Here is a 24,767-nt window from a genome sequence, read left to right as displayed (position 1 = left end):
TCCAAGGTAGCCATGCAATGCCGCACATCTCTTAAGGAGATGCCTGAGTCAATTCACCTAAAAGTAAGTTGTGCTAAGCTGGTGGGGGGTTGAACTAAAAATAATCTTAAAAAAAAAAATTAAAAAAAAAAAAATGTGAATTGTTTTTTTCAATGTTTTTCTGTATTAAATTTTCATCTTAAGTTGTTACTTAAATTTTTACTACAGCATATAAGCGTATTTTCATTAAGCATCTTTTAATTATAAATATTTTTCTTTCTAATTTTAATGAATTGTGCGACATTTATGTAAGAGAACCAGGTACTTGAGAGCATTTTTCAAACATACACATACAAAAAAGGTACCTGAAGTAATTAAAAACTTTTCACAATAAGAATGCTTCTTCTTGCATGCCGTATGTATGTAGGTATGCACATATTTTCGCATGTTTTTGGTTATTTATGTAGTACTTGCCATTATTTTTAATGCTGCTATGCATGTCGTACGATAATTTTTAGGTTTTTTTTGTTTTTGTTTTTGCTAATAATCCTGTCAATTCAACTATTTTTTCTATTGAGCGTATTTTATTTTATTAAATACTTAAATTTCCTTTCTTCGTTTATTTTATTTTATTATTTCTCAACTTCAAAGCAAACATTGACCGCGCTCTCCAGTTCGTGCTTCGACGTGCCGTTATTAAAAAACTTCGTACGTTTCATGTAGCGAAATTCTCCACTGTACTTAATTAAGTCTTCATATACACTACTACACTTACATATTTGACTTGACGTCAATTGTGTTTTTTATTTCTCAGAACAGAAGCGGCTTTCTTTCTAACTAATCCATTTATTTCTTTGTACATATTCCCTTAAAAATCGTTTCTTTTTGCTGTTTATTTACTACTATTTTTTTCTGTACAATTTCTTAACTACAATATTGCTATTCTCAAAGCCCCAGCACTGCGTGGAATATGTGGACATACATACATATATATATATATACATATGTATTATATAAATATAAAATCATGATTTTACTGGAAGATTCAATATTTTTTTCGATCAACTTTTCGTTAAAAGTTTGTGAGTTTTCTGCGTAAAATAAATTAAAATTTTTTTTTGAGAAAAATATAAAAGTTTCAATGTTTAGAAATAAAAATAACAATTTAGAACTTTAACAAAAATGAAAAATTAACCTATGTATTTGCCTTAACCTCTCTCTCTCTCTCTCTCTTAGCTTCATAGTCTGTGCTATGCTATGCCAAGCTATGGTCCACGCTTCATCAACAATCCTCCTTCAATTCAGTTTCTCTCTTGCCTCATTTCTCCAATTACGCACGTTCATCGCTTTTAAGTCTGCTTCTATGCCATCAAGCCATCTCTTTCTTGGTCGGCCTCTCTTTCTTCCTCCAATTGGACGCAAAGTAAACACCCTTTTTGGTTTCTTTCGTTGGGCATTCCATTATGATGTGGCCAATCCATCTTATCCTCTGCGCTTTAATAAAACGTATTACATTTTCACCACCAATAAGGTTTTCAATTTCGTTGTTTTAACGAATGCGATACGTGCCGTTTTCAAGCCGAATAGGACCGTAGATTTTTCTCATTATGGTTCTTTCAAATCGCACTAGCCTGTGTGTCTTATCCGGTAGTGATAAAAGGCTTCCATCAATTATTCTCTCAAAATATGCAAAAAATAGTTAAAAGTTAGTTGCAGCCTCGAAAAATTTGACACACGCAATTGTGAGATTTTTTTTCAGTAGTCTTTTTTTTCCTTCATAGTCCAACTCGAAAAGCGCTCAGCGAATCATAAAAGTTCTTCAAACAACTAAATGATGGTTGTTGAAATTGCTCGGAAATATTCCAAAAACTAGTACAAAACTGTTGGAGTGAGTATCTTTGATCAGATACAAATTGAAGTGGCACAACTCATTTACCTCATTTTGAGACAAGCTTAAACAACTGTTCAACGAATTCAGTATATTTTGCGTATGTGTCAAAAACTCAAAAACCGATGAGCTGCTCTCAGAAAAATCATAAAATTATTCTCAAAAATTATTAGCGTTTCTAAGTAAACCAAAATGTCAATGGTTCGCTTAGAGTAATTTCCAGTGCAATGGGAAGTATCCTATTACCTAAGCCAGGAACACCCTTAGGAATGTCGTTCTCTTATAAACCAATAAGTCTGCTCCCTATTTTATCGAATACCTTCGAAAAACTTTTACTAAATCGGCTCAATCCTATAATTGTACAAAGAAATCTTATTCCTACGCATTAGTTTGGGTTCAACTCTGTATATAATTTCGCATTCGAAAATAGAGAATACTGCGTTGCCATCTTCCTAGACATAGCATAAGCACTTGAAAATGTATGGCACATACAAACTAAAAATGAATCTTCCTTATAATTTCTTTATGCTGCTAAAATCATACTTACAAAGCATACATTTTCCAGTTAAAATAAATGAAGATGTTACCAATCTCTATGAAATCAATGCAGGTGTGCCGCAGGGAAGTGTTTCGGAACCAGTACTTTACACGGTTTTCACTGCCAACCTACCTTTGACACTAAGTGCACATACTCGTACTTGTACAGCTACATGTGCAGATGCCACAGTAGTAATGACTAGAAATAGTCACGATTCTACTGCTTCTTCTAATTTACTTTAGCAAAACCTTGACAGCCTTAGCACATGGCTTAATAAATGGCGTATAAAAGCAAATGAAATAAATAACTTTCACGCTCCGTAAGGATACTTGTCCTCCGTGCATCTTAACAGCTGCGAGATATCCCAAACGGACCACGCTAAATACTTAGACATTCATAAAACTTCGTTCCTTTTATTGGCTACTTGGCCATAAATTAGAGCTTTCGCTGGGCAACAGCTGCTCATATACTCATATTAAGCAATACTGAAACCAATACGGACGTGTAAATCTGGGACTAAGCTTCAAAATTAAATCTTGACACCTTACAGATATAATTCTTCGGAATCTCCGAGTGCTATCGGTACATGAAGAAATTGGCAACATCAACGAAAGATATAATAAAAGGCTTACTGACCATCTATCCTCGGGCGCCAAACTTTTCACACCAAACCAATGCCCCACGCAGACTTAAAACTTTTATGCCTACTGATCTGCTACAAAGATTTAGAATGCCGACTTTAAGTAATGGACTCTATTGGGAGTTGACAACGAGCATAAACTTTAATTGTTTGATTGATACTTTACGAGATATCGACCACTACAGCCATATTCCGAGAAAATAATAGATTTCAGAAATCGACCAGGAATACTTGGAATGAAGTTCTTAATAGTGTCAGCAGTAATTTCTTTCGTTGTGCTTTCGAAATTTTCAACTGTCAGCTTATTGGGATCGAAAACTTTTCTTTTCAGGGGTTCAATCTAGGTTTAATGCTGGTCAGGATAAAACTGACATACCAATGTTTTTGAACAATTTCTTTTGTAGAGTTTGTCGTTATCCTGCTGAAATAGGAAAACCTTAGGCCGTTCCCTTCCTAAGTCAGATCAACTGTAATTCCCGACCTGAATTCATTTTTTACTGCTGCCCAGACCATCATTGCTCCGCCTCTTGGGGCTCGCTTCGACATTAGATGCTGTGTCTCCTGTACATCGCGTCAGTAGTAACGATATCCGTTTGAGCCGTGCATATTGAATTTGTTTCATTGTTGAAGAGGGCGTGTTTGCAAATAGCTCCTCTTTTACGAATTCTTTCGCAAATTTCAGTACTGCCTCAATGTGTTTTTCTTTTAAAGGTGGCTTAGTGTATTTTTCATATTTAAGGCTTCTAGAAGACGCTGCCAATTTTCTTAGACAACTAGGATGACAATTTAGACTCAGTTTGTTTACTTGTTTAGATGAAGGAGCTCTAGGGACAGACGTTTCTCTAAGCGCAGCACGTTTCGTGGTGGCAGAAACTTTGGAAAGACGACCTGGTGCCGATTCCAAGTACTTTACTCAACTACAGAGGGCACTTAGACTTTTTTGACTACTGGTCTGAGCTACTAGCAGTAACGAAACGCCTTATCTTCGTCTTCGACTTTGCTATATTTCAAGTCAAAAAAAGGTAGCCTGCATTGGGCCAGCACCTTTACGCTCACAACTTGCTAATATTGAGTTGCCAACTTCAGTTGTTGTTGCGCTGTTGTGGCAGCTTACCTAGGAAACGTACTGTTTCGACAACTTGGGTCCAGAGGGAGAGGAGTGTTGGGTGAGTGGGTTTGATGGGGCATGTGAAAAGGTGGTTAGTGTCGTGCGGTGTGTCTTCACATGCTGGACGCTGGACATATGTTGGGTATGTCGGGATTGACCTTTGCCAGCACATTGGCAGTGGAGTTGAACTATTTTAGATAAACCGACGACAGATACAGATGCTTGAGTCAAACACTTACTACAGTGCCCAACCGGTGACAAGACAATAATTTGAGAGTATCGAAATATTGCACATTCTCCGATGTTTCATTCCCCCCACAACCGCTTTCGAAGGCAGTGATAGAAGTGGATTGTATTGATGGCGTAAAGTCTCCATACACCTACAGGAGCGGAATCTGTTATGTAGGCATATAGGCATAAATGCGACTCCATCTTGAAAAAATGTTGCAACCTCCTTATCAAAAAATAAATAAATAAAATAAAATAAAATAAAATAAAAAAAGGTAGGAATTTCACAGTATCCCAAACGCAATTGGGCCAAAGTTACGCGAGTTTCGCAAGTTTCGCGGTGTAGCTGAAGCTCTTGCCATTTCCATGGTAGGCGGTTCTACATTACCGGAATGAAGCGGGGTTTTCCCGACTCTGGATTGCCGCCCCAATAAACTAACCGTGTCTAGTGCATCGCATCTTGCCAACTTCAGTGGAATCTTTGGTTTCATACAAAAAAATATTACACATAATAAATTTAAGGGTTGTCGAATGCAGTCAATTTATAAGCTATGCTGGTGCTTCAAGGTAGTGATTGTGCAAAAAAAAAACTGTAATGAAATTAAAAAAAAAATTGTCATATCTGATAGTATTGGCGGCAAAAAGTATGCACTCAAATTGTAAAGACATTGAAGATCCTAAAAGAATCAACGAGTAATCAGGAAAGTATGGAATTTTAAAATTCACCTGAACCAATTAAGGGGGGAAACCGGTTTAGATCGATCAAAAAATCGATTTTTTTTTATTGCATAAATCGTTAGTATAACTATTCAAGAATATGTGGTAAAAATTTTAAAGCGAAATTCGCATTATTCCCGGATCTATGAGCACTTAAGTGACTGCCCGTCGGTTCCGCACCGTAGCGCGCGGTAGTTAGAACGAACTGTTTTTGCATTGGTGGGCATTCTAGCTTAAAAAGTTATTGACCAATCGTTCTAAAATTTTTCGGGATTTTTTCTTTATTCAATTCTAGTCTATATGAACCTAATTCTGGGATTATATTATTATTTAAAATATGGGTTTTAAGCAAAATAAATGAAAAAATATGGTATAAAAAAACTACTTTGTGTTCAAGGGCCTCAAAAGCACGCAATTTTCAATATTTTTTTACCACAATTAGGTTCATATTCTTAGGAAACAGTTGTTAACGAAAAAATAATTATTGTTGATTACGGAGAAAAATTGCAACTTCAGGAATGTCCACCAAATTCTCCCGCGGAAATAGCTTCAAAAAAATTTAAAAGTGTACCTAAAAATATAAATAAAATATCCTCTAAACTTAAAAAATTTCTGATAATTGCTTCTTTGTTCAAAAAATTCTCGAAAAACACCAAAATTTTGGCCTCCTAAACCGGTTTCCTCCCTTAATTCGCTGGTGCTATGTTAGTCCCGATTTACACACATCTGGAAGGGAGAAAGTAGCAATTCTCTTTTGATGTTTCATTCACGGTCCCACACTGGCTAAATTGTTTTCGGCAACATTCGTTGCCGTTGACGTTGACTTCTTTAAGGGGTTAGGGGTATTCAGAATTTTAAAAATTCTGTAAGAGTAATATCTTAAAAATGTTGTGTGAAAATTTGAAGTGAATCCGACAAATACTTTTCGAGTTATTATTAACAATTAACAAAGGGCGCTCGGGCGCACCGGAACGTTCGAGAGCAAAGGGCTAGTAGCAGCTGCAAACAATCGATAAAAAAACTTTATATCCGTTTTTCTCAAAACTATGTTTTTTGAACTGGTGATCACTGTAACTTAAAACCCGTTGGGTAGATCTCTGCTTTTGGAAAACGTAAACCACAAAACGTTTTAAACAATTAATTGTCGGTTTTTTTCTCGAAAATCTAAAAAATATTTCAAGAGACCGCCATATTGTTAATTTTGAAAAAAAAACTTCTATCAGGCACAAGATTATCTATTAATACAACAAATTTCTCTTGTCCGATTGTTTTTAAATGGTCACCGCAAGGGACTTCTGGAGATACGAGCTCCACATAAACAGCGATAACTTTTACAATTATTAATTTTTTTTTTGAAATTTTGCTAAAGTCAAGTCGAAATATGATAATATTAATGGTATGATTTTATTTTTGTAAAATAAAGCAATTGGCTAGCAAAAAAAAAAAAATATTGAATATCATCATTTTTTCAAGCCTCTGACTAGCCCTAACCTCTTAAGTTTGACAATGCAAATAAGAAGCACAAAGCGTGTTGCCAGTACGGGGGACCAAATCCTCTTCATTCCCATGGCAGTCGGTTCTACGTTGCCGGAATGACTCGGTTTTTTCCCGACCAAGGGCTGCCGCCCCAGTAAACTAGCCCTGTCTAGTGAACAGCAAAACAAATCCTCTCTATCTCTTCCCTCTCTAGCAAAAAAAAAAAAATTTTTGAAAATCATTATTTTTTCGGCCCTCTGACTACCCTTCGCCCCTTAAGTTTGCCAGTACGTGGACAAAATCTCCTCTCACCTCCCCTCTCTCTTCCCTATCCGTTCTGCTCCCACGAACAAAATGTTTCACTTCCAAATGTTTCCCTACAGTAAATGGGGACACGCTGCCTCATTTAACGCGCAAAATTCTCACAACCAAAACTGGAAACAAATTTTGAATTCTATGCATGTATGTGGGTACATATGTATATACATATATATATATATATACACATATATGTGTATGTATGTGCGAAGGGCATGCAATATTGTACTATAATACGTATTTACACACACACATATAAGCGTAGGTATTACTTTCATTTACTATGTACATCCAAGGTATAAAAAAAGCGAACGGCTTGAGAACATCCAGTAGATTTATGTATGTATGCATGTATGTATGTGAGAAAGCATTACTTTTAGATTTTTCTTAATTATTAAAAAAATACTCATGCTTGTATTGTTTAGAAAAAATTTTTCAAATACGAAAATTTCAAAAGTTTGCCAATTCATTTTCACTTTTTGTTTATTTAATATTTGATCGTAAACTTCATTTTCATACATTTACATTAGGCTTAACGCTATAAACTACATACATAGAGTTATGCAAAAAATTCGCTTAGGTACACTTGCACCTAACTGAATATATGGATTTTGAGTAATTTAGCTTTTTATATTTGCTGCTGCTGCTGCTGCCGCTGCTTTGGGTTTTGTCTTTTTTGTTTTCTGGTTTTTTGTTTTTGTTTTATCTCTTTGTTTTCTGTTTAGTTTTTTGTCTATGTATTTTCATTACTCGGCACTCTCTTCTTACCTTAGAATAGTACAAATATTATGAAATATTATTGTTTTTACTGATATGCAAGTTTTATATTTAATTTCATTTCTTATTGTTACATAGTTTTCTGCCGCTTTTTGCTACGCAATGTGTGTGTGTGTGGGTGTGTGTCTATTCACATCACATGCGCTAGCAAATTTGCTTGACAAACTCGTACATTTTCAATATCCTGTTTTATTTGCATTTTGCATTTTGGTTTTTGTTTTTTTTTGTTTTTTGTTTTTCGCGTACTTTCCGCGCTTATGCTTGTAGAAAAATTAAATTTTTACAAATCGTTTGTAATCTTTAGTATTAAAAATTATTTTGGAGTTTATATTTTTTCGGCTGCGCAATGCACAAGTATGCGTGTATGTGTGTTGCTCGCTCTCGCTCTCCCTCTCTCTCTCTCTCTCTCTCTCTCTGTAATACTTGCTGGTAGACAATTTGCCGTTTAAGTTAGTGAGTTTACGCGTAGATAATTGGTTTTGTTTTTGTTTTTTTGTTTTGGTTTCTTTTTGTTTTGGTTTCTTTTTAGTTAGTTTGTTAATTTTTGAGTTTTTGAGTACACTGACATTCACTCGATTATAAAATTAAAAAAATATTTTTCACTTTACAGGTCCATTACATGCTAAGCTGCTTAGCTTTTTGCTCTGCCTACTTTTGCCTACTTTGCGCTAACTTTTGCTTTCGACTTCCTGCGTCTGGCGGAGACAAGCTTTGTATGTTTATAGGTGTTTGGGTTTTTCTTCTAGAAATCTTTTTTCCTTCTTCTTCTTCTTTTCATGCAACAGTTTTTAGCGCTTCTCAGCGTTCGCTTGCTCGCTACGCTTTTTTTCTCGTACTCATGCAACAATTCTTGGCGCTTGCCTTATATTTTTGTGTACACTTATATACCTATGTATGTATGTGTAAGCGTGTATTTGGGGTTCTTAGTAGTTTTTTCGTTTGTTAATTTGCCTTTTTCTTTGTAGATAGCTTTAGGTTGCATTTTTGGTTTTTGTGTTTTAGCTTTTTTAGTTTTTTGGTTGTTGTTTTAGGTTTTTTGTTTTTTAGTTTTTTAGTTCTTTGTTTTTTAGTTTTCTAGTTTTTTGCTTTTTTTGTAGTCAATCATCGAACGAAACTTGGCAGCAGATAATTTGTAACAAATTGTGTGGAAAAGCAATTTCTCTTTAGGCCCTCTACAAGCGGCAAATCATGTTTTTATGTTTATAAAAATACGAAAATTGCTCAAATAAATTCATTTGTGTGTGTTTTTGTTTTTTTATTTTCTATTTTTAACGCTTTTTAGCATTTTGCCTAATGCCAAGTTTACACATACATATAATAATTACCCGTTTTTCAACGTACTTGAGAACTTAATTAATTTCAGAGTTTTAAAGTGATTGTGAACTCTTTTGTATTTGAAAGTTTACACATTTGCGTTTAGTTTTTTGTGTCATTTCTTTTGTGTTGAAATAAAATTTTTTTCTAATTTAGTTTTATTATTTATAAAAGTACAAAAATTATGACAAGAATAAAAAATTCACTACTGCGATATACATATATATGTTTATAGTATGCACTCTATATATTTATAATTTTCTATTGTTTTATCTTACTTTTTTTCTTTCTTCACTTCTTAACATTTCACGGTAGTTAGCTTTGTTTGCTTGTCTGCTTGTATTGTAGATTTTTTTTGAGGGTATGTTTGTGTGTACACTTTGTTGTTGCTAAGATATTTGCGTGTTTTTATATTTATTTTACAATCTATACACTTAAATTAGTTTTCAGTTTCTTTTTTGTTTTTGCTTTTATGTATTTATGTATGTATGTATGCATGTTTATTAAATTTGTTTAAAGGTACATAAAGTGTTTTTATTACTTGCTTGTTAAGTTTAAAAAATATTTTGTTTTTGTTAAATACAACTAAGACACCAATATACAAGTAGGTTTTTGTTTTTGTTTTTGTTCGGAGAATTCCATGTGTATTAACATTTGAACGCACATGAAAAAAGGCTTTCAATTATGCGTAGGTGAGTAAAACTACTCGTTGTATGTACAAGGGAAGGGCGCGTGCTCGAGGTACTCGTGAGCGTTGGAAAATGCATTTGAATTTTATTTATTTTTGTATTAAAAAATTAAAATTTAAAAAAATGTTTGAAATAAATAGAATTTAAAATTATTTTAAATTTTAAAATAAAATTCCTAATTGTTTTTTTAATTTTCTATTCTAAATGTTATTTCAAATACTCGCAAATTCAAGCTTACGCACAGCTGTAAGTTTGCTTTTACCCACTTACACAGTTACGCATAGCGAGTACCGCTCTCTTTAACTGCATTTTGTTCGCTCTCAACGCTCTGCTGATCAGTTCAAAATTGAATCTAGGCAAAGCTGTAAGTTTGTTTTTACCCACTTACACAGTTACGCATAGCGAGTACCGCTCTCTTTAACTCCATTTCTCACTCTCAGCAAAAGCCGTTAGTTTTCATTTGCAATGCACGCTGCAGGTAAATTGGATTGTTAGGCGCAAAAAAATGGCTGCGCCTGCGTGGGGCGTTTGCAGGAAAGCTCTATCTATAGAAATTGAAAAAAAAGTTAACTTCATTAGCGCCAGTCTTACTTCCACTACTAATTTAGACTTTTCTTTGAAATATTTATTTACTCTTTGGCTCAACAAATATATTGGTAGGGTGTACGTAAATCTTTTTTGTTTTTATATTTATGTATTTACAATTTGTTTTGTTTTGGAAATTCAAAGCGTATTCAAATTTTTAAATAAGTTTATTTTTTATTTAAATTGGAATGCTATATAATCGTTTTCAACTTATTTTTGAAATTCAATATATTTTCTATAATAATTTTTATTTTTTTTAATTTTCTATAAAAAATGGTGTCGTTGTCGATTTGTACAACAACAACGCTAGCACATTCGATTCATTCATTTTGTTTGCTATTCACATCGATATTTATGTACAATAATTTTTACTTTTCTGAATTTACATATTTTTATAAACGTTTTTTTAGTACAAAAGTTGTTCTAAACAAATATGTAGGATAAAAAAAATTACTAATAAAGAAAGGAGAACATCTGGAAAGTCGTCCAAAAATTCAATGAAAATGATTCACAAATCTCGAAAAAAATGTAGAAAAATCTGATAACTAAAATTAACACCGAGCGGTGTTGCGTTGAAGCTTAATTATTCAGAGGAAACTCTCGCAAGCTTATGATAAAAGCTTTTCATTGAAATTAAGGGAAAATTTTTTGAGTTAGTGCATAAATTGGGAAGCTTTCGTTATGCAAATCCGCCAAGTGAAAGCTTAAGGAAAGAAGCAAATCATTGAAATTAATGTCAAAGTTTTTCAATTAGTGAAAGCTTAAGAAAAGAAGCAAATCATTGAAATTAATGTCAAAGTTTTTCAATTAGTGAAAGCTTAAGAAAAGAAGCAAATATTTGATTCAAGGAAAAAGCTCGAAAGCTTATTTGGAACTCTCGAAAGTTTATAAAGAAAGCTCCGCATTGAAATTGACGCTAAAGCTTTTCAATCAGTGTATAAATTTGAAAACTTTCATTATGCAAATCCGGCAAGTGCTACCTTTAGAAAAGAAGAAATATTTGATTTAAGGGAAATGCTCGAAAGCTTATTTGAAACTCCCGGAAGCTTATGAAAAATCTTTCTCATTGAAATTAATGTCAAAGTTTTTCAATTCAATGAAAGCTTAAGAAAAGAAGCAAATATTTGATTCATGGAAAATCATCGAAAGCTTATTTGAAACTCCCGAAAGCTTATAAAATAAGCTTCTCATTGAAAATAGTGACAAAGTTTTTCAATCAGTGCATAAATTTGAAAGCTTTAGTTTTGACATTCTGACGGTGACAAAAAGTGCTTGCTTCATTAACCAAATCCGCCAAGTGCTAACTTTAGAAAAGAAGCAAATATTTGATTAAAGGGAAATGCTCGAAAGCTTATTTGAAGCTACCGAAAGCTTCTTAAAATTGCTTTGACTTCTCATTGAAATGAATGCCAAAGCTTTTTAATCATTACATAAATTTGAAAACTTTCATTATACAAGTCCACCAAGTGAAAGCTCTAGAAAAGAAGTAGTAAAATAAAGTACCAAAACTTTCACAGAAAAATTTGCGTAAATTGGAGAAACGCAATAAGTTCTTTAATTCACACTTTTAACCACGAGAAGGTTAGAAGAAAGAAAAGCTATTAAGAGCTAATAAAAAAAGCTTTTTGTTAAAAATATTGTCAAGGCATTTAAATCAGTGCATAAGTTTAAAAGCTTTCACTATTCGGATCCACCAAGTGAAAGCTTAGAATAAAAAAATAAAGTATACAAACTTTCATACAAAAATTTGCGTAAAGTGGTGAAGCTCGATAGGTTCTCTATTTCACAAACATTTTAACCATGAGTAAGTGAAAATAAAGAAAAGCTATAGAAAGCTCATAAAAAGCTTATTTTCATATAAGTTTGCCAAAGCTTTTGAATTAGTTTGAAAACTTTCATTGCGGAAATATATTAAGTGAAAGCTTTACAAAAGAAGTAGGAAAATGAAGTGAACCGCAACAAGTTCCCAATTTCAACGACTAAGTAAGCAGAAAGAAAATCTAATAAAAGCTTATAAAAAAGTTTCTCATTGAAATTGATGCCAAATCTTTTAAGCAACTTTCATTGCTCAAATATATTATGTGAAAGCTTAAGAAAAGAAATGTGAAAATAAAGTGTCAAAACTTTCACACAAAAATTCGCATAGTCTCGTGAAGCGCAAAAAGATCTCAATTAGAAATATTCCTTAATCACTAGTAAATGAAAAGAAAAATTAGTGCGCAAGTGCTTTGACCAGTAAAAAGTAGAGGTACGATAAAATTCAAAGATTCGGTGAAAACGCGAAAACTATTATGAGCTCAATTAAGGCGTGACTGTATTAAAAAAAACAACAATAAAAAATATTAAAAATTAATAAAAAAAATTTTAAAAAATTAAAGCGTTCAAGCAAATTTGCTGACTGTGGAGTTCGTTGTGAATACTCCAAATACATACGTAACTATTGATGAGTTCTAGTACTAACCACGTTGTACACATTTAATGAACTTTTTTGCTTGTAAAAGTTCGTCTTCTAATATATTATTTACATAGATATTTTCGATCAAAAATGTAGATACATATTTTCACTTTTTCTGAGTAGACATTTTTTGAAAGACACTTTTTCAAGGTGGTAAACTTGTTAAGGTAATATTTTGAAAATCTCGATTATAGCAAATAGGATATTCCAAATAGTAACTGACGGTGACAAAAGGTGCTTGCTTCTGCTGGCAAGAAAAGTTAGATACTCATTTTTGAGGTTAGGTTAATTTGACTTTAAATTGGGCGAACGTAGATTTTTTGAGAACACAACAATTATATAAAATTTTTTGTTTTTAATTGCTGTTACACATTTTTTAATTATTTAAATTTTCTGAATTCGTTTTTAGGGGCTTAGCGGAGTTCTAAGTAAATTAAATTGCGGTTAAGTTACAACACGAAATTTGTTAAGGTAACTTTTTAGATTTTGATTTAGCAAAAAACGCATACGGATTCAACGGTTATGGTTAGACATTTATATAAAAATTTGGCTTAATTTTCCATTACATAGAACTATTTTAAGTTTGCTTGGTTGTGTTTGCTTTGAGTAACGCTTAAAAGAGCAGAATGCGAGCAACACTGACCACAATTAGATTTGATTTAAGGGTTTTTTGAAATTTCGTTAAGTGAGGTTAACTTCTGAGTTTTAAGATAAATTGAGGTTAAGTCAGAACGCCGAGGTACGCTGTTATTTTAGATTTTGTTAAAAACCAAAGTTACCATAACCATTTAAACGTTTTGTTATTTTGTTTAGTATTTCGGAAAATTTTCAAGGTTATGTCAGATTTTTTAGTATTAAGTTTTAAATATTTATACATTAAAAGTTGTGGAACAAACGTTTGAGAATTGCCTACAGGATTTTGGCATTTCAATTGGATATTCTAAGAGATTTTATTGTAGTCCGCTTTTGATATTTCTTTGGTGTTTTTATGTTGCAATTGGATTAGGTTTGGTTTTGGTTTGGTTTTGGTTTGGTTTGGGTTTGGTTTAGGTTTGGTTTAGGTTTGGTTGAGGTTAGGTTTAGAATCTCAAACTAAGGTCTCAGTAGACACTTTTAGACGAAGTTTTGTAAAGTTTTTACAACTATTAAGAAATTGAGTAGGTGGAATATTGCTTGCTTAAAGTGTGCATGGTTCGAATGAATAGCTGGGTTGGTTGTAAGCAAACAAATGCGTGATTGATCTTCAGTTTATATAAAAAAAAAAAATATTTTTTGGTGCTTCTTTTACCTTTCAGGGCCGGTGAAGCGCCGCTTATGGGGTTTTAAGTAAACAAAAAAAAAAAAAAATTCAGTACTAATCTCATTTTCATATAGGATTTCTGAAACTGGGAAGTTTTTTTATATACTTTTTACCATATACTTTTTTTCCAGATTTGAATTGCTTGAATTTATGTTTTTTTCTTGCTTTTCTCAAGTCAAAATTTTTGAGGTTAGGTTAAAAAAAAATTCAGTGCTAATCTCATTTTAATATAGGGTTTCTGAAGCTGGCAAGTTTTTTTATATACTTTTCACCATATACTTTTTTTCCAGATTTGAATTGCTTGAATTTATGTTTTTTTTTTTGCTCTCTTCAAGTCAACATTTTTTAGGTTAGGTTAAAAAAAAAATATTAGCACTGAATTTTTAGCACTCATTTTAAAATAGCGTTTCTGGAGCTGGGAAGTTTTTTCATATATTATATTTTTTTGAAGTAAAAATTTTTGAAGTTAGGTTAAAAAAAAATTCAGTACTAATCTCATTTTAATATAAGGTTTCTGAAATTGGGAAGTTTTTTCATATATTTTATCTAGATTTGAATTGCTCGAATTTATATTTTTTTCTTGCTCTTTTCAAGTGAACATTTTTTAGGTTAGGTTAAAAAAAAAGTTCAGTGCTAATCTCATTTTAAAATAGGGTTTCTGAAACTGGGAAGTTTTTCATATATTTTTTCCATATACTTTTTTTCCAGCTTTGAATTGCTTCAATTTATATTTTTTTGTGCTTTTTTCAAGTCAACATATTTGAGGTTAGGTTAATTTAATTCTGATTAATTTCACTTTGGTTCGCTTTAATTTTATTCAGAATATGCAGGTTAGCAAGCGTCAAATAAAAGCGCACACAAAAGGAAAGTGGCTGTTATTTATTTGTAATTCATAAATAATTGCAAATTAAAAATGGAAAATTGCTTATTTGCCGCTCTGACTCTTTTAAATGGTTATTGCAAAAATCTTTACCCAAAACGTCACTGCTTCCGCACTGCACCTCATTTCCTCATTTCATTCACCTCATTTCGTTCACTGAACTCCAGGAAACTTTTCGTTCACACTCCAACAACAGGAAATTAATAGAAATGAAAAAGTCCTCCATTTGTATATTTTTTGTTTAATTAATGTAACGTGGAAAAGTTTTTATTATATTCTCAATAAAAAAGTTTCAAAATTTATAATCACTACAAACATTGTATTTTTTTTTTGTATAAAAAGTATAAAAAAATCATTAATGTTAAAAATAAAAACGAATATTGTATGTATGTATGTTGCAATGTACTAGCAAAAAACTCTGTACAAAATAAACAGCTCATTTAGGTAATAATTTTAGTTGTTGTTTTTTGGTTTTTTGATTTTTTTTTTTTGCTTTGCTTTGCGTTTTTTTCTTATACATTTTATATTGGTATAGTAGTTCTTTCCTCATCATAAGTATGTATGTACGTATGTGTTAAAATAACATTTATGCATGTAATAGTAATAATAATAAAAAACACTACTTTTCACAGTAACAAATTTGATTGAATTAGAAAAATATGTAAAATTATATTTATATATATGTATATATGTATGTAGGTAGGCATTACAAAATATATGCATATATATATGTATTTAACATTAGAATAATTAATAAAAAAATTACGCTTTAATTGTAAATTGAACTAAAAAAAAAATATATATATTTTCTACAAACTTGTTGACAAATAAAGGTAGTTTAGGAGATACATCATGTAATTTATTGCACACTTAATTGTTAAAGACTGAGATGTCGTCGCACGCACACGCGCACGCACGCATGCACGCATGCACCGCGCAAGGTCACAAGGTCAAAGTGTTAAAGGTACTTATTGGTACATACAATTCAAATGTACACTGCTGGCGCACAGAAAGTAAGCATGCGGCGCTAGGCGACAAAGCACGAGCGGTTGAGTTCTGCCATTTAAGGGGTTTATTACCCCTCTCTGTTACACTAGTCCGCTTTTGCATCACAATTTCTTCTCGTACTCGTACTCACTGGTCGCTTGTCGGCCCGAAGACATACGGCGTACATTTGCATATTTTGTTATTAATGTTGCTGTTGTTGTTGTTGATGTCGTGGAGGCTCTTACTCGGTTACTTGGTTACAAATCAGCGTCAATCCAAGTTGTTATACTTCCAGGTGTCTTTACTCCCGCATGTTGCGCACTTTCCATGCTTGGCGCTTGCCTGTCTGTCTGTGGCCAGCGTGTGTTAGGCGTGTGTGGCTTTTGGTGAGTGCTTGAGTGTACATATGTGTGTGTGTTTGTTGTATGTAGTTACTTAAGTGTTTACTAAAGTACTGCGGTTGATTTTCTTAACATTTTTCACTAGATTTGCTTTTGTTTAGTTACAATAATAGTAATAGCAATAATAATATAATATAATAGTAATAAGTAGTTATACAATAATATATATAAAACATTTAACATTCTCATTTGCTTATATAATACAACATTTGAATATTAGAAAAATGTGTGGGTATAAAAAACAGCAAAACGATTTTCACTTTTGACTAATTTTAAAACTTATTATAATAAGACTTTATTTATATCGTATCTTCTTTGCTTTTGTTATATACTTAGTTGTTTCTCCGATTTTTTCATGCTCTTCTGCTTTTTCGCTATCTTTCTTCTTTCTTCTCTTCTTGTTTAATCGATTACAACTAGTTAATAAAACGACTTGAAATTTATACTAATCTGATAGTGTTTTTGTTTTTTTTGTTGTTTGTTTTTAGGTTAGGTTTTCTTTGTATTTAATTTGCTAATTTATTTCTAAAAACAGCGCATTTTAGCATTTCCATTGCCATCCTGTTGTCACACATACATCTGCGTGTATTTCTATTACAAAACTCCCCTCCTCTGGCACTGCCTCTGGACATATTGGCGTTCTTCGTTAGCAAAGCGCAGGTTATTTATTTATCTTTATTGCTGCTTCCACGTCTCTTTGCAATTGGTTCCTTCTCTTGAATTCCGTTTTCATATATTCTATTGTAGCATTGCAGTAATATATGTAATAGTATTTGTATTTACTTGCTATGTAATGTTTTGCGTATTTGTTTGCATGTATTTATTACAGGTTTTACATTTGTATACATTTGCTTTGTATGTATTAGTTGCTTATCATATTTTCCTTTTAAAAAATTACGCTTTGCACTGCTCAATTGCCTGTTCCTTCGCCTAACTTCCCTCATTCTGCTAATGTTTTCTATACATACATATATTTTAATATTTCTTTTTTTTTGCTTTTGCAATAATTCTAAAAAATAAGCATTTAAAAAAATATTCTATTCTTCCTTTCTACAGCTTCAATATTCAATTTCTTCTCCATTCTCTACGGCGCTGTGTACGTTACATTCGTTACTCCCTTACATTCGCTCTCTCTCCCACGCGCTCACCCCAACAAAAAACCACCTTAGTTGGCCACCAACAACTGCTGGTAGGGTCCAGTTGCATTGGAATAGAACGAATTGAGACCATCGATCAGTTTCGAGTTGTTTGAGTCTTGCTGTTGTTGTTGTTGATTGGTGCTGTTAGCAGCAGCGGCGGCGGCAGCGCTTGCTGCTACTGCGGCAGCAGCTGCTGCAGCCAATGGCGATGGACTGACTGCAGTGGGTGTTGCTGCAGCTGCATTGGCAGTGCTGTTGACTGCATTGTTGGCTGTGTTTGTTGTTTCTGTGACATTGCTGCCTTTCGAAACAGTTAATGTAATACCGTTATTCGTGTTGTTGTTGCCTGTGGTATTGTTATCAACTGCACTCTTATCAATGGCATTTTTGCCATTACCATTTGCTTGTTGTTGCTGTTGCTGCTGCGTTGGCATTGGTGAGCCGACGACGCCTGGTGGGGGTGGTGGTGCCATTTGCGATTGTTGCTGATGTTGTTGTTGTTGATGGGCGGCAGCTGCAGCAGCAGCAGCAGCGGCGGCGGCAGCCGCAGATTGTTGCAAATGTTGATTGCCGCTCAGTCCATAGAAGCCATGTGGATCTAAGTAGTTGTTGAATTTGCCATGACTGCCGTTGGCCGGATTGTTTGGTGCGCCACCGCCATACATTCCGTTATTTTCGGCAGCGTAGAATTGCGCGTCGAATACATTTCGATGTCCATTGAATTGAGGATACATACCCATTGAGGCCATGTTGGGGAAGTAAAAGGGATCCGCTGTGGCGCCATTCTGTCCAAGGCCGAGTGACAGTGGATTCGGTGAGAGTGAGCGTGCTGGGGAGACGGGTCCTATGGGACCGAAATGATTTGGCGGCTGTCCTACATTCGGTGCACCATGAGCACCGTGATGGAGTTGTTGTTGTTGTTGCATGGCACGTTGTTTAATATAGTTAGAGAACTCTGTGGGCGACATACGATACGAACTGCTGCTGCGAAATAATGAGAGAAATCAATTAAAATATTTGTTAGTAGCTGCTGAGTTGCGGCAATCGCACAAATTTTATACCAACCTGTTGGTACGTTTGGAACTGGTTTTCAATTTGGTGCTGCCGAATTTCGTCTGAGCAAAGGTGGCTGTTGTGAATGTTAGAGGCGCCTGTGTGCGCTGCATAAATGAGCCATTGGCCGAAGCAGCGGGATTGGGACTGCCCTTGTAGGTAGGCGAATTGGAGGAAGCTGAATGCGGTGAGGAGCCTGCATGCGGTGAAGTTTTCGGACTTAGATTTAAGCTATTCATGCTCGTGTTAACCGCATCGATAGGTCGGAAGCTTTGCGCTTCCGGATTGAAGGTCTTGTTGACCTCACGGTCGGCCGATGTGTTGTCTTCATGATTGTCGCTATTTTCCGAGTACAGAATCTAAAGATACAAATTAAAGGCAATTAGATAAAAGTATGAGGATTTTTAACTAAAAATAAGTGGATTGACTGGGAATACTAAATTAAAAATAATTAAAAATTATATAAGGTAATTTACCTTCACAGCACCCTTCTCGCCTATGCGATACGACACTTCGCCGGGATCCACCCAAACGGAGAGCTCAGCAGGTAAATTTTCTAGAATATCAGCAATAGGTACACTACTCTCGCGTGCCGCACGTTCCAATACCGAGTCAATGGGGTCACCAGTTTTCAAGCAACGGAATGCCGAACCCTGAATTTGAACGAGAAAATATTTCATGAAAAAAATACAAATAAAATATTCTATTTACTTATTGTTGAACAAATAATAACCTCAATGAATTTCAAACCAGTTTTGACTGGAAAACAGAAATGTGTGAAATGACTGCCCAACTGATCCTAAATTAACCGCCCCCTAATAGTCGTTATTAAGTGTTTGAAAGGTTGGGTCAACGTGTTTTTTTACGTTTTTTTATTTGTTTGCTTACTAGTCGCCAACTACTCTCATTCGGGGTGCTCCCCTCATGCTTTTAGACCAGACTTGATCACTGATTGAAAGCTAACATGAAAAATAAGGAAATATGTACTATCTATCGTGGAGAGGGAATGAAGAGGGCATCAGTTTTCTTGTAATGCCAGATAAAGTGTAATGCAAGAAAAAGTTTATTTTAATAGCGGTCGCCCCTCGGCCGGCTATGGCAAGCCGCCCCGTGTATTTCTGCCATGAAAAAGCTACTCATAAAAACCCATCGGCCATTCGGAGTCGGTTTGAAACTGTAGGTCCCTCCATTTGTGGAACAACATCAAAATGCACGCCGCAAATAAGAGGAGAAGCTCGACCAAACACCTAACAGAAGTGAACACGCCAATTTATTTTTTTTTTCATATTTTTTTTATTCTGCTGAAAAAGTTGAGAATTTTGAGGAACATTGTTTTAAATTTAAAAAATTTTTTTTACATTTTTTTCAAATTTGTAAAATTTTTGTGCGTTTTGTACCAAGTTTGGAGCTTTGAATCATACGCAAAATACTTTTATGAAAACGTAGAAAGCAAACATTAACACCCAAAAAAAAAAAAAAACTTGAAATTTGTTATCTCGTTGCGCTCCTATTATTTTAAACACAGGTGTAACGTACCCCTCTTAGATTTGTGGTCTAATTGAAAATATTCATTTTTCTAATTAATTTTCACTCAACTGTCGGCATGCACTCACCTTGAATGGCTTCTCCGGATACCAGTGACCTTGGAACTTATCCTTCAATGCCTTTTCGAGCTCCTCTCCAAAAATATTTACTCGTCGCCTTGGCAGTTTATTGTACAGATACGAAATCACGAAATTTAATGCCACCTGAATTTCTATATGCATTTTGTTGCTGTTTGTTGTTGTTGTTATTGTTTTGTTGCTGCTGATTTTTGGTTTGTAGTTGTTTTTGTTTTTTGTTTGTTTTGCAGGTAAGTATTGTAAATTTATTTGTAATGACTGTTGCTGCAGACGCTTTTATGTACTATGTTTGTATGTATGTATGTATATTTATGTGCCGTTGTCACCGCTTTAAATTTACGCTGCTTGTTATTGTTGCTGTTATTGCCGTGATTATAAGGACGTTGATATTTTGATTTGCTGTTGTTGTTGTTCCTGTTGCTGTTGCTGTCAAACACTGTCGCGTCGTGATAAGTTAATTATAATGATCGTGTTACTTGTTGTTGTTGTTGTTATTGCTGCTACAGCACTGTTGCTGATCTGGTTGCTTACTGATCCTTTGCCCCTTTTGCGCTGCAAGTTGGTTCTATTTGCTTTACCGCTGTTGTTGTTTTTCGGTTTGTTGTTAATGCAAATTTAATTATTCGCTCGCTTTTTGTGGCTGCACGTTTTTAACTCTATGCATTTGTTTCTTTTGGATTTTGCCTTAAATTTTGACGTTTTATTGCGAAATGATTTTGTGTGTGGTGTTTCGATTGTGGCTTCAATTCAATTCGTTTGTGTTTTTTTAATTTTAAGCGTATTCTTGTTGTTGTTGCTGTTATTGGTTGCAGTTGTTGTAATTTTTATTGTAGTGGTTTATTTCGCATTTACTTATTGGGTGAGAATGCCTTGTCACGTTATGATGTTCTTATTTCAGCTGTTGTTTTTCTTGCTGTTGTTGTTACTCATTGAAATATTTTGGGATTTTATCGTTGTTTCTTTTTTGAGGGGAATTATTTTGCTTGCAGTTTACTGGTACTTTTGTGTTTGTTTTTGTTTTGGAAAATATTACAAATTGTGTCGGCGACCTGCAATAAAAAAATTTGAAACAAATTAAATAAATTTAAATTTATTTCGAAAAATGTACAAAATTAATTGAAATGTCTTTGAGAGATTTATTACATATGAATTAAATATTATTATTGCTTTGTTTTTTTGTTTTGTGTTTTTGCGCAAAGATCATTTGAAAGTCATTTGAAAGTTGTGGCTGCAATGTTAATGACATTGTTGTTTTTTATTTATTTTGTGCTCTTTGCAAAAACAACCACTTAAAAGTAGATTTCAGAAATAGCAGATATCAAATATCTACTAAACATTTGCACATTTTTTAGCTCCCCTCATTCCTTCAACTTTTCTACCAACAAAAATAAAAATTAAAAAAATATCAACTCTGCACGTGATTGCCTGCACATTGTACGCTCCTCCGCCTCTCTTCATTAACAGCATTGAGTGCTTCCGCAGCGCTAAGGCCAGCCGCAAAGCATTGCTGTGGCTATGTAGTTGTTATTATTGGTGCTGCTGTTGCTGCTAGCATGAATGCCAGTGACAGCGCATCAAGTAGCTGTCGTAAATCTTGCTGTCGCTGTTTTGATTGTCTGTTGCAGCAGCGAGAGTGACAAGAGCACCACCAACAACTCAACTGTATATATGTATGTATGTAGTCCACATTTTTTATTGCAATTTCTCATACTGCAGTGTCAGACACTTTTTGAAGGTGTAAATTTTCGCTTTTATTTATTGTTATGATTTTATTTATGGCCGCCATGCTCTTGACTCAATTTTTGCTAGCAGCAAAAGAGAATTAAAAATAATTAATGGGCTAGTAACCTTCAACGGAATTTTTCCTTTGACATTTTTTTATGGAAATTTTTGTAACTTTCTTTACAAATTATAATCGTAACATTAAATTTTAAATGGAATATTTGTATGTATGTGTGTGCATGAAAATTATATTTTACTTTATCTTGAATTTGTTAGACTCTCATTTATTTTCGAGCGCGATCAGTTTGATTAGCAAACCTAAGAGGAAATATTGGGAATAAAATAGCACAGGACTGAATTTAAAAATAATTGTTTCAAAGAAAGTAATAAGAATTTCGGAGAAGTTTTGAAATATATATTCGTATATGCACATATGTTTGCAGGGGTTGTCATCAGCGTAAGCAGTTCTCATCCGAGGCTTTGTTTTGCTTTTCATATATGCAGAAATAATGTGTGAGTATAGGAATAATTTAAGCTATACTGATTTTAAAATTTTTTATATTCTGGGATATGAATTTTCTGTGTTAAGTGTAAACTGGATAATTTTCCTAATCAATTTTCTCGAATAGGGTTGCCATCATTTATATATAATTTATTTTATATTATTATAATTAAAAATTTAAAAATAGTAATTTAAAAGTAGTTAATTTTTTACGCGTTTTTCCAAGTTGCCATAAAAATATAAAAAAAAAATTTTCTTGAAATTTTTGAGTTTTTCAAATAGTGTTGCCAGCTATTCAAGAAACAGTTGCCATTTTCTTAACTTTCAAGGCCTTATATAAAGTTGCACTAATTTATTTTAGCTGGCTAATTTCAGACCAACATTTTAAATCTGTTTGATATGGTTGCCAAATGTCACTAAAATTTAAAAATTTGAAAAGAAGCCTGTGCTATATCTTTTCAGGGAATAAAAATCATTTATTTCAAGGTTTTTTTTTGTGTTTACGGATCATTAAAAACATTTGTTCAGCATTTTTGGATTTTCCGAGTGGCGTCGCTACTGATGTTTGGTATACATAGAAAAAGACAATACCGGAGCCCGTAAATTATCTCAAACTTTATGAAATGGAAAATAAGGATGTAAAATAAAGTGATGAAACTAAAAAAAAAAAAGACCGAATGTGGCAGCTTACGATATTAACAAAAGTATTAATTCGGCCGTCATAGCCGAGCGGTGTGGGACGTGATTAGCATTCGGTAGTGCACAGGTTCGAATCTCTGTGCATGAAACAGCAAATTGAAAACGTTTTTTGTAATAGGAGACGCCCCTCGGCTGACAATGGCTGAGACTATTTTTTCATGAAAAATCTTCTGAAAAGAACCCATTTGCCTTTCGGAGTTGGCATAAATTGTAGTTCCATTTATGGAAAAAATCAAGACGCACATGCAAATGTTATTTCATCAAATATCATTAAATATTAAATAAATGTTAAAAAGTGAATTAGTTTTAAAATTTAATAGAAGGGTTACCACCATTTCACTGAAATTTAAAGTTTGTGCTGGTAAAGTGAGGAGCAAATTGTTGTCTGTGTTAATAGAAGGTTAGTTTTTCAATAGCAGTTTATTTAGTTATCACTAGGTTTTTATTGAACAGCGTTGCCATAATTTTATTATAATTTTAGCCCTGAAGATATAATTTAAATAAATTTAAAAGACTAATTTCGTTTTGCTCAGTTTATCATTCGATTTTTATTCAACAGGGTTGCCATAATTTTATTATAAAAGTAGCCATAAAAATATAATTAAATTAAATTTAAAAGACAAATTTTGTTATGCTTAGTTTATCACTTGATTTTTATTGAAAATGTTGACAATATTTTGTTATAATTTTAACAAAAAAGTTAAACTGATAAGATAAGTGGATCGATTAGTGAAAAATATATCTAAATTTGAATCTGTTTTTGTGAGGGGACAAATACCAGTAAAATTTCGAAAAAAGATTTTGGTTTTTCATGAAATGTTAATATAATCCTTTAAGAATATGTTAAGAAATTTTTAGAACGTAAATTGAAGTATTTCCAATATTATAGATTGCCAACCGTGACGACTCTATTCATTGCATTCGAGCGCTGGGAGAGGTATAGTTACGTTGTATTCAAACTTAAACGCGTTTTTCTCTAAACTATGTTTTTCGAATTGGCGTACACGATAACTTGAAAAGTTATTGACCGATCTCCCGGAAATTTTGCACACATATTTTTTATGATATTACTTTCTTGTGAATTATCAATTCGAAAATTTTTCGAAAAAATTATTTTTTCGAAGCAAAAATAATAGGAAAATTCTTCCCAAAATTAATTTTTTTTTGAAGCAAATTTTTTTTCCACATTTTGGCTTAATTCATATAGAAATGATGACATTAATAAACAAAAAATTTTGGTTTTTTGTATTCAGCTCACTGACGCCGATGCTACAATGCTCGCCGATTTGAGAGGCCCCGCTGCGACAATCCTGAAAGAATAGAGTGTACACCCGCCATTTTAAATGATTAAAAAAAAAATTATATTATTTTAATGTATAAATAAACTGCTATGCCAACTTTGAAAAAAATATATTGACTTCTTCATTTTTAATAATTATAATGAAAATCAGGAGAAATATGGCCGTTTACAAGTATTTGTCCCCTTAACTAGTTTTTTGTTATTTGTCCTGCTTTTTATTTATCTAAAAATATGAAAAATAACTTGAGTTGTTGAACATTTCTTTAACTAATTTTTCTTATTTGCCCTGTTTTTTTATTTATCTATTTTCTTCTTTTTAGTTTTATTTAACCTTTTCTTTTTATTTTTGGTTTTCCTTTTCCTTTTCCTTTTCCTTTTCCTTTTCCTTTTCCTTTTCCTTTTCCTTTTCCTTTTCCTTTTCCTTTTCCTTTTCCTTTTCCTTTTCCTTTT

General features: G+C 33.2%; 1 protein-coding gene across 3 annotated transcripts in view; it reads right to left on the bottom strand.

Annotated features, from left to right (window-relative positions):
- Nucleotides 1-153: 153 nt before the first annotated feature.
- Nucleotides 154-24,767, bottom strand: part of LOC128857218 (protein Tob1) — a 90,480-nt gene continuing 65,866 nt past the window's right edge. For 2 of the 3 annotated variants that reach the window (XM_054092864.1, XM_054092865.1), the window contains exons 2-5: nucleotides 20,086-21,143; nucleotides 18,949-19,125; nucleotides 18,485-18,831; nucleotides 154-18,403 (exon numbers count right to left, since the gene is read on the bottom strand). In XM_054092864.1, coding sequence (XP_053948839.1) covers nucleotides 17,446-18,403; nucleotides 18,485-18,831; nucleotides 18,949-19,125; nucleotides 20,086-20,238 — 1,635 coding nt within the window. In that variant the 5' untranslated portion in view covers nucleotides 20,239-21,143 and the 3' untranslated portion in view covers nucleotides 154-17,445. The remainder of the gene's footprint in view (nucleotides 18,404-18,484; nucleotides 18,832-18,948; nucleotides 19,126-20,085; nucleotides 21,144-24,767) is intronic. The other variant, XM_054092866.1, reaches the window with a different exon arrangement.

The sequence above is a fragment of the Anastrepha ludens genome, chromosome 3 (assembly GCF_028408465.1).
Source record: "Anastrepha ludens isolate Willacy chromosome 3, idAnaLude1.1, whole genome shotgun sequence".
In the NCBI taxonomy this organism is placed as follows: Eukaryota; Metazoa; Arthropoda; class Insecta; order Diptera; family Tephritidae; genus Anastrepha; species Anastrepha ludens.
This window is presented reverse-complemented; position numbering and strand designations above follow the sequence as displayed.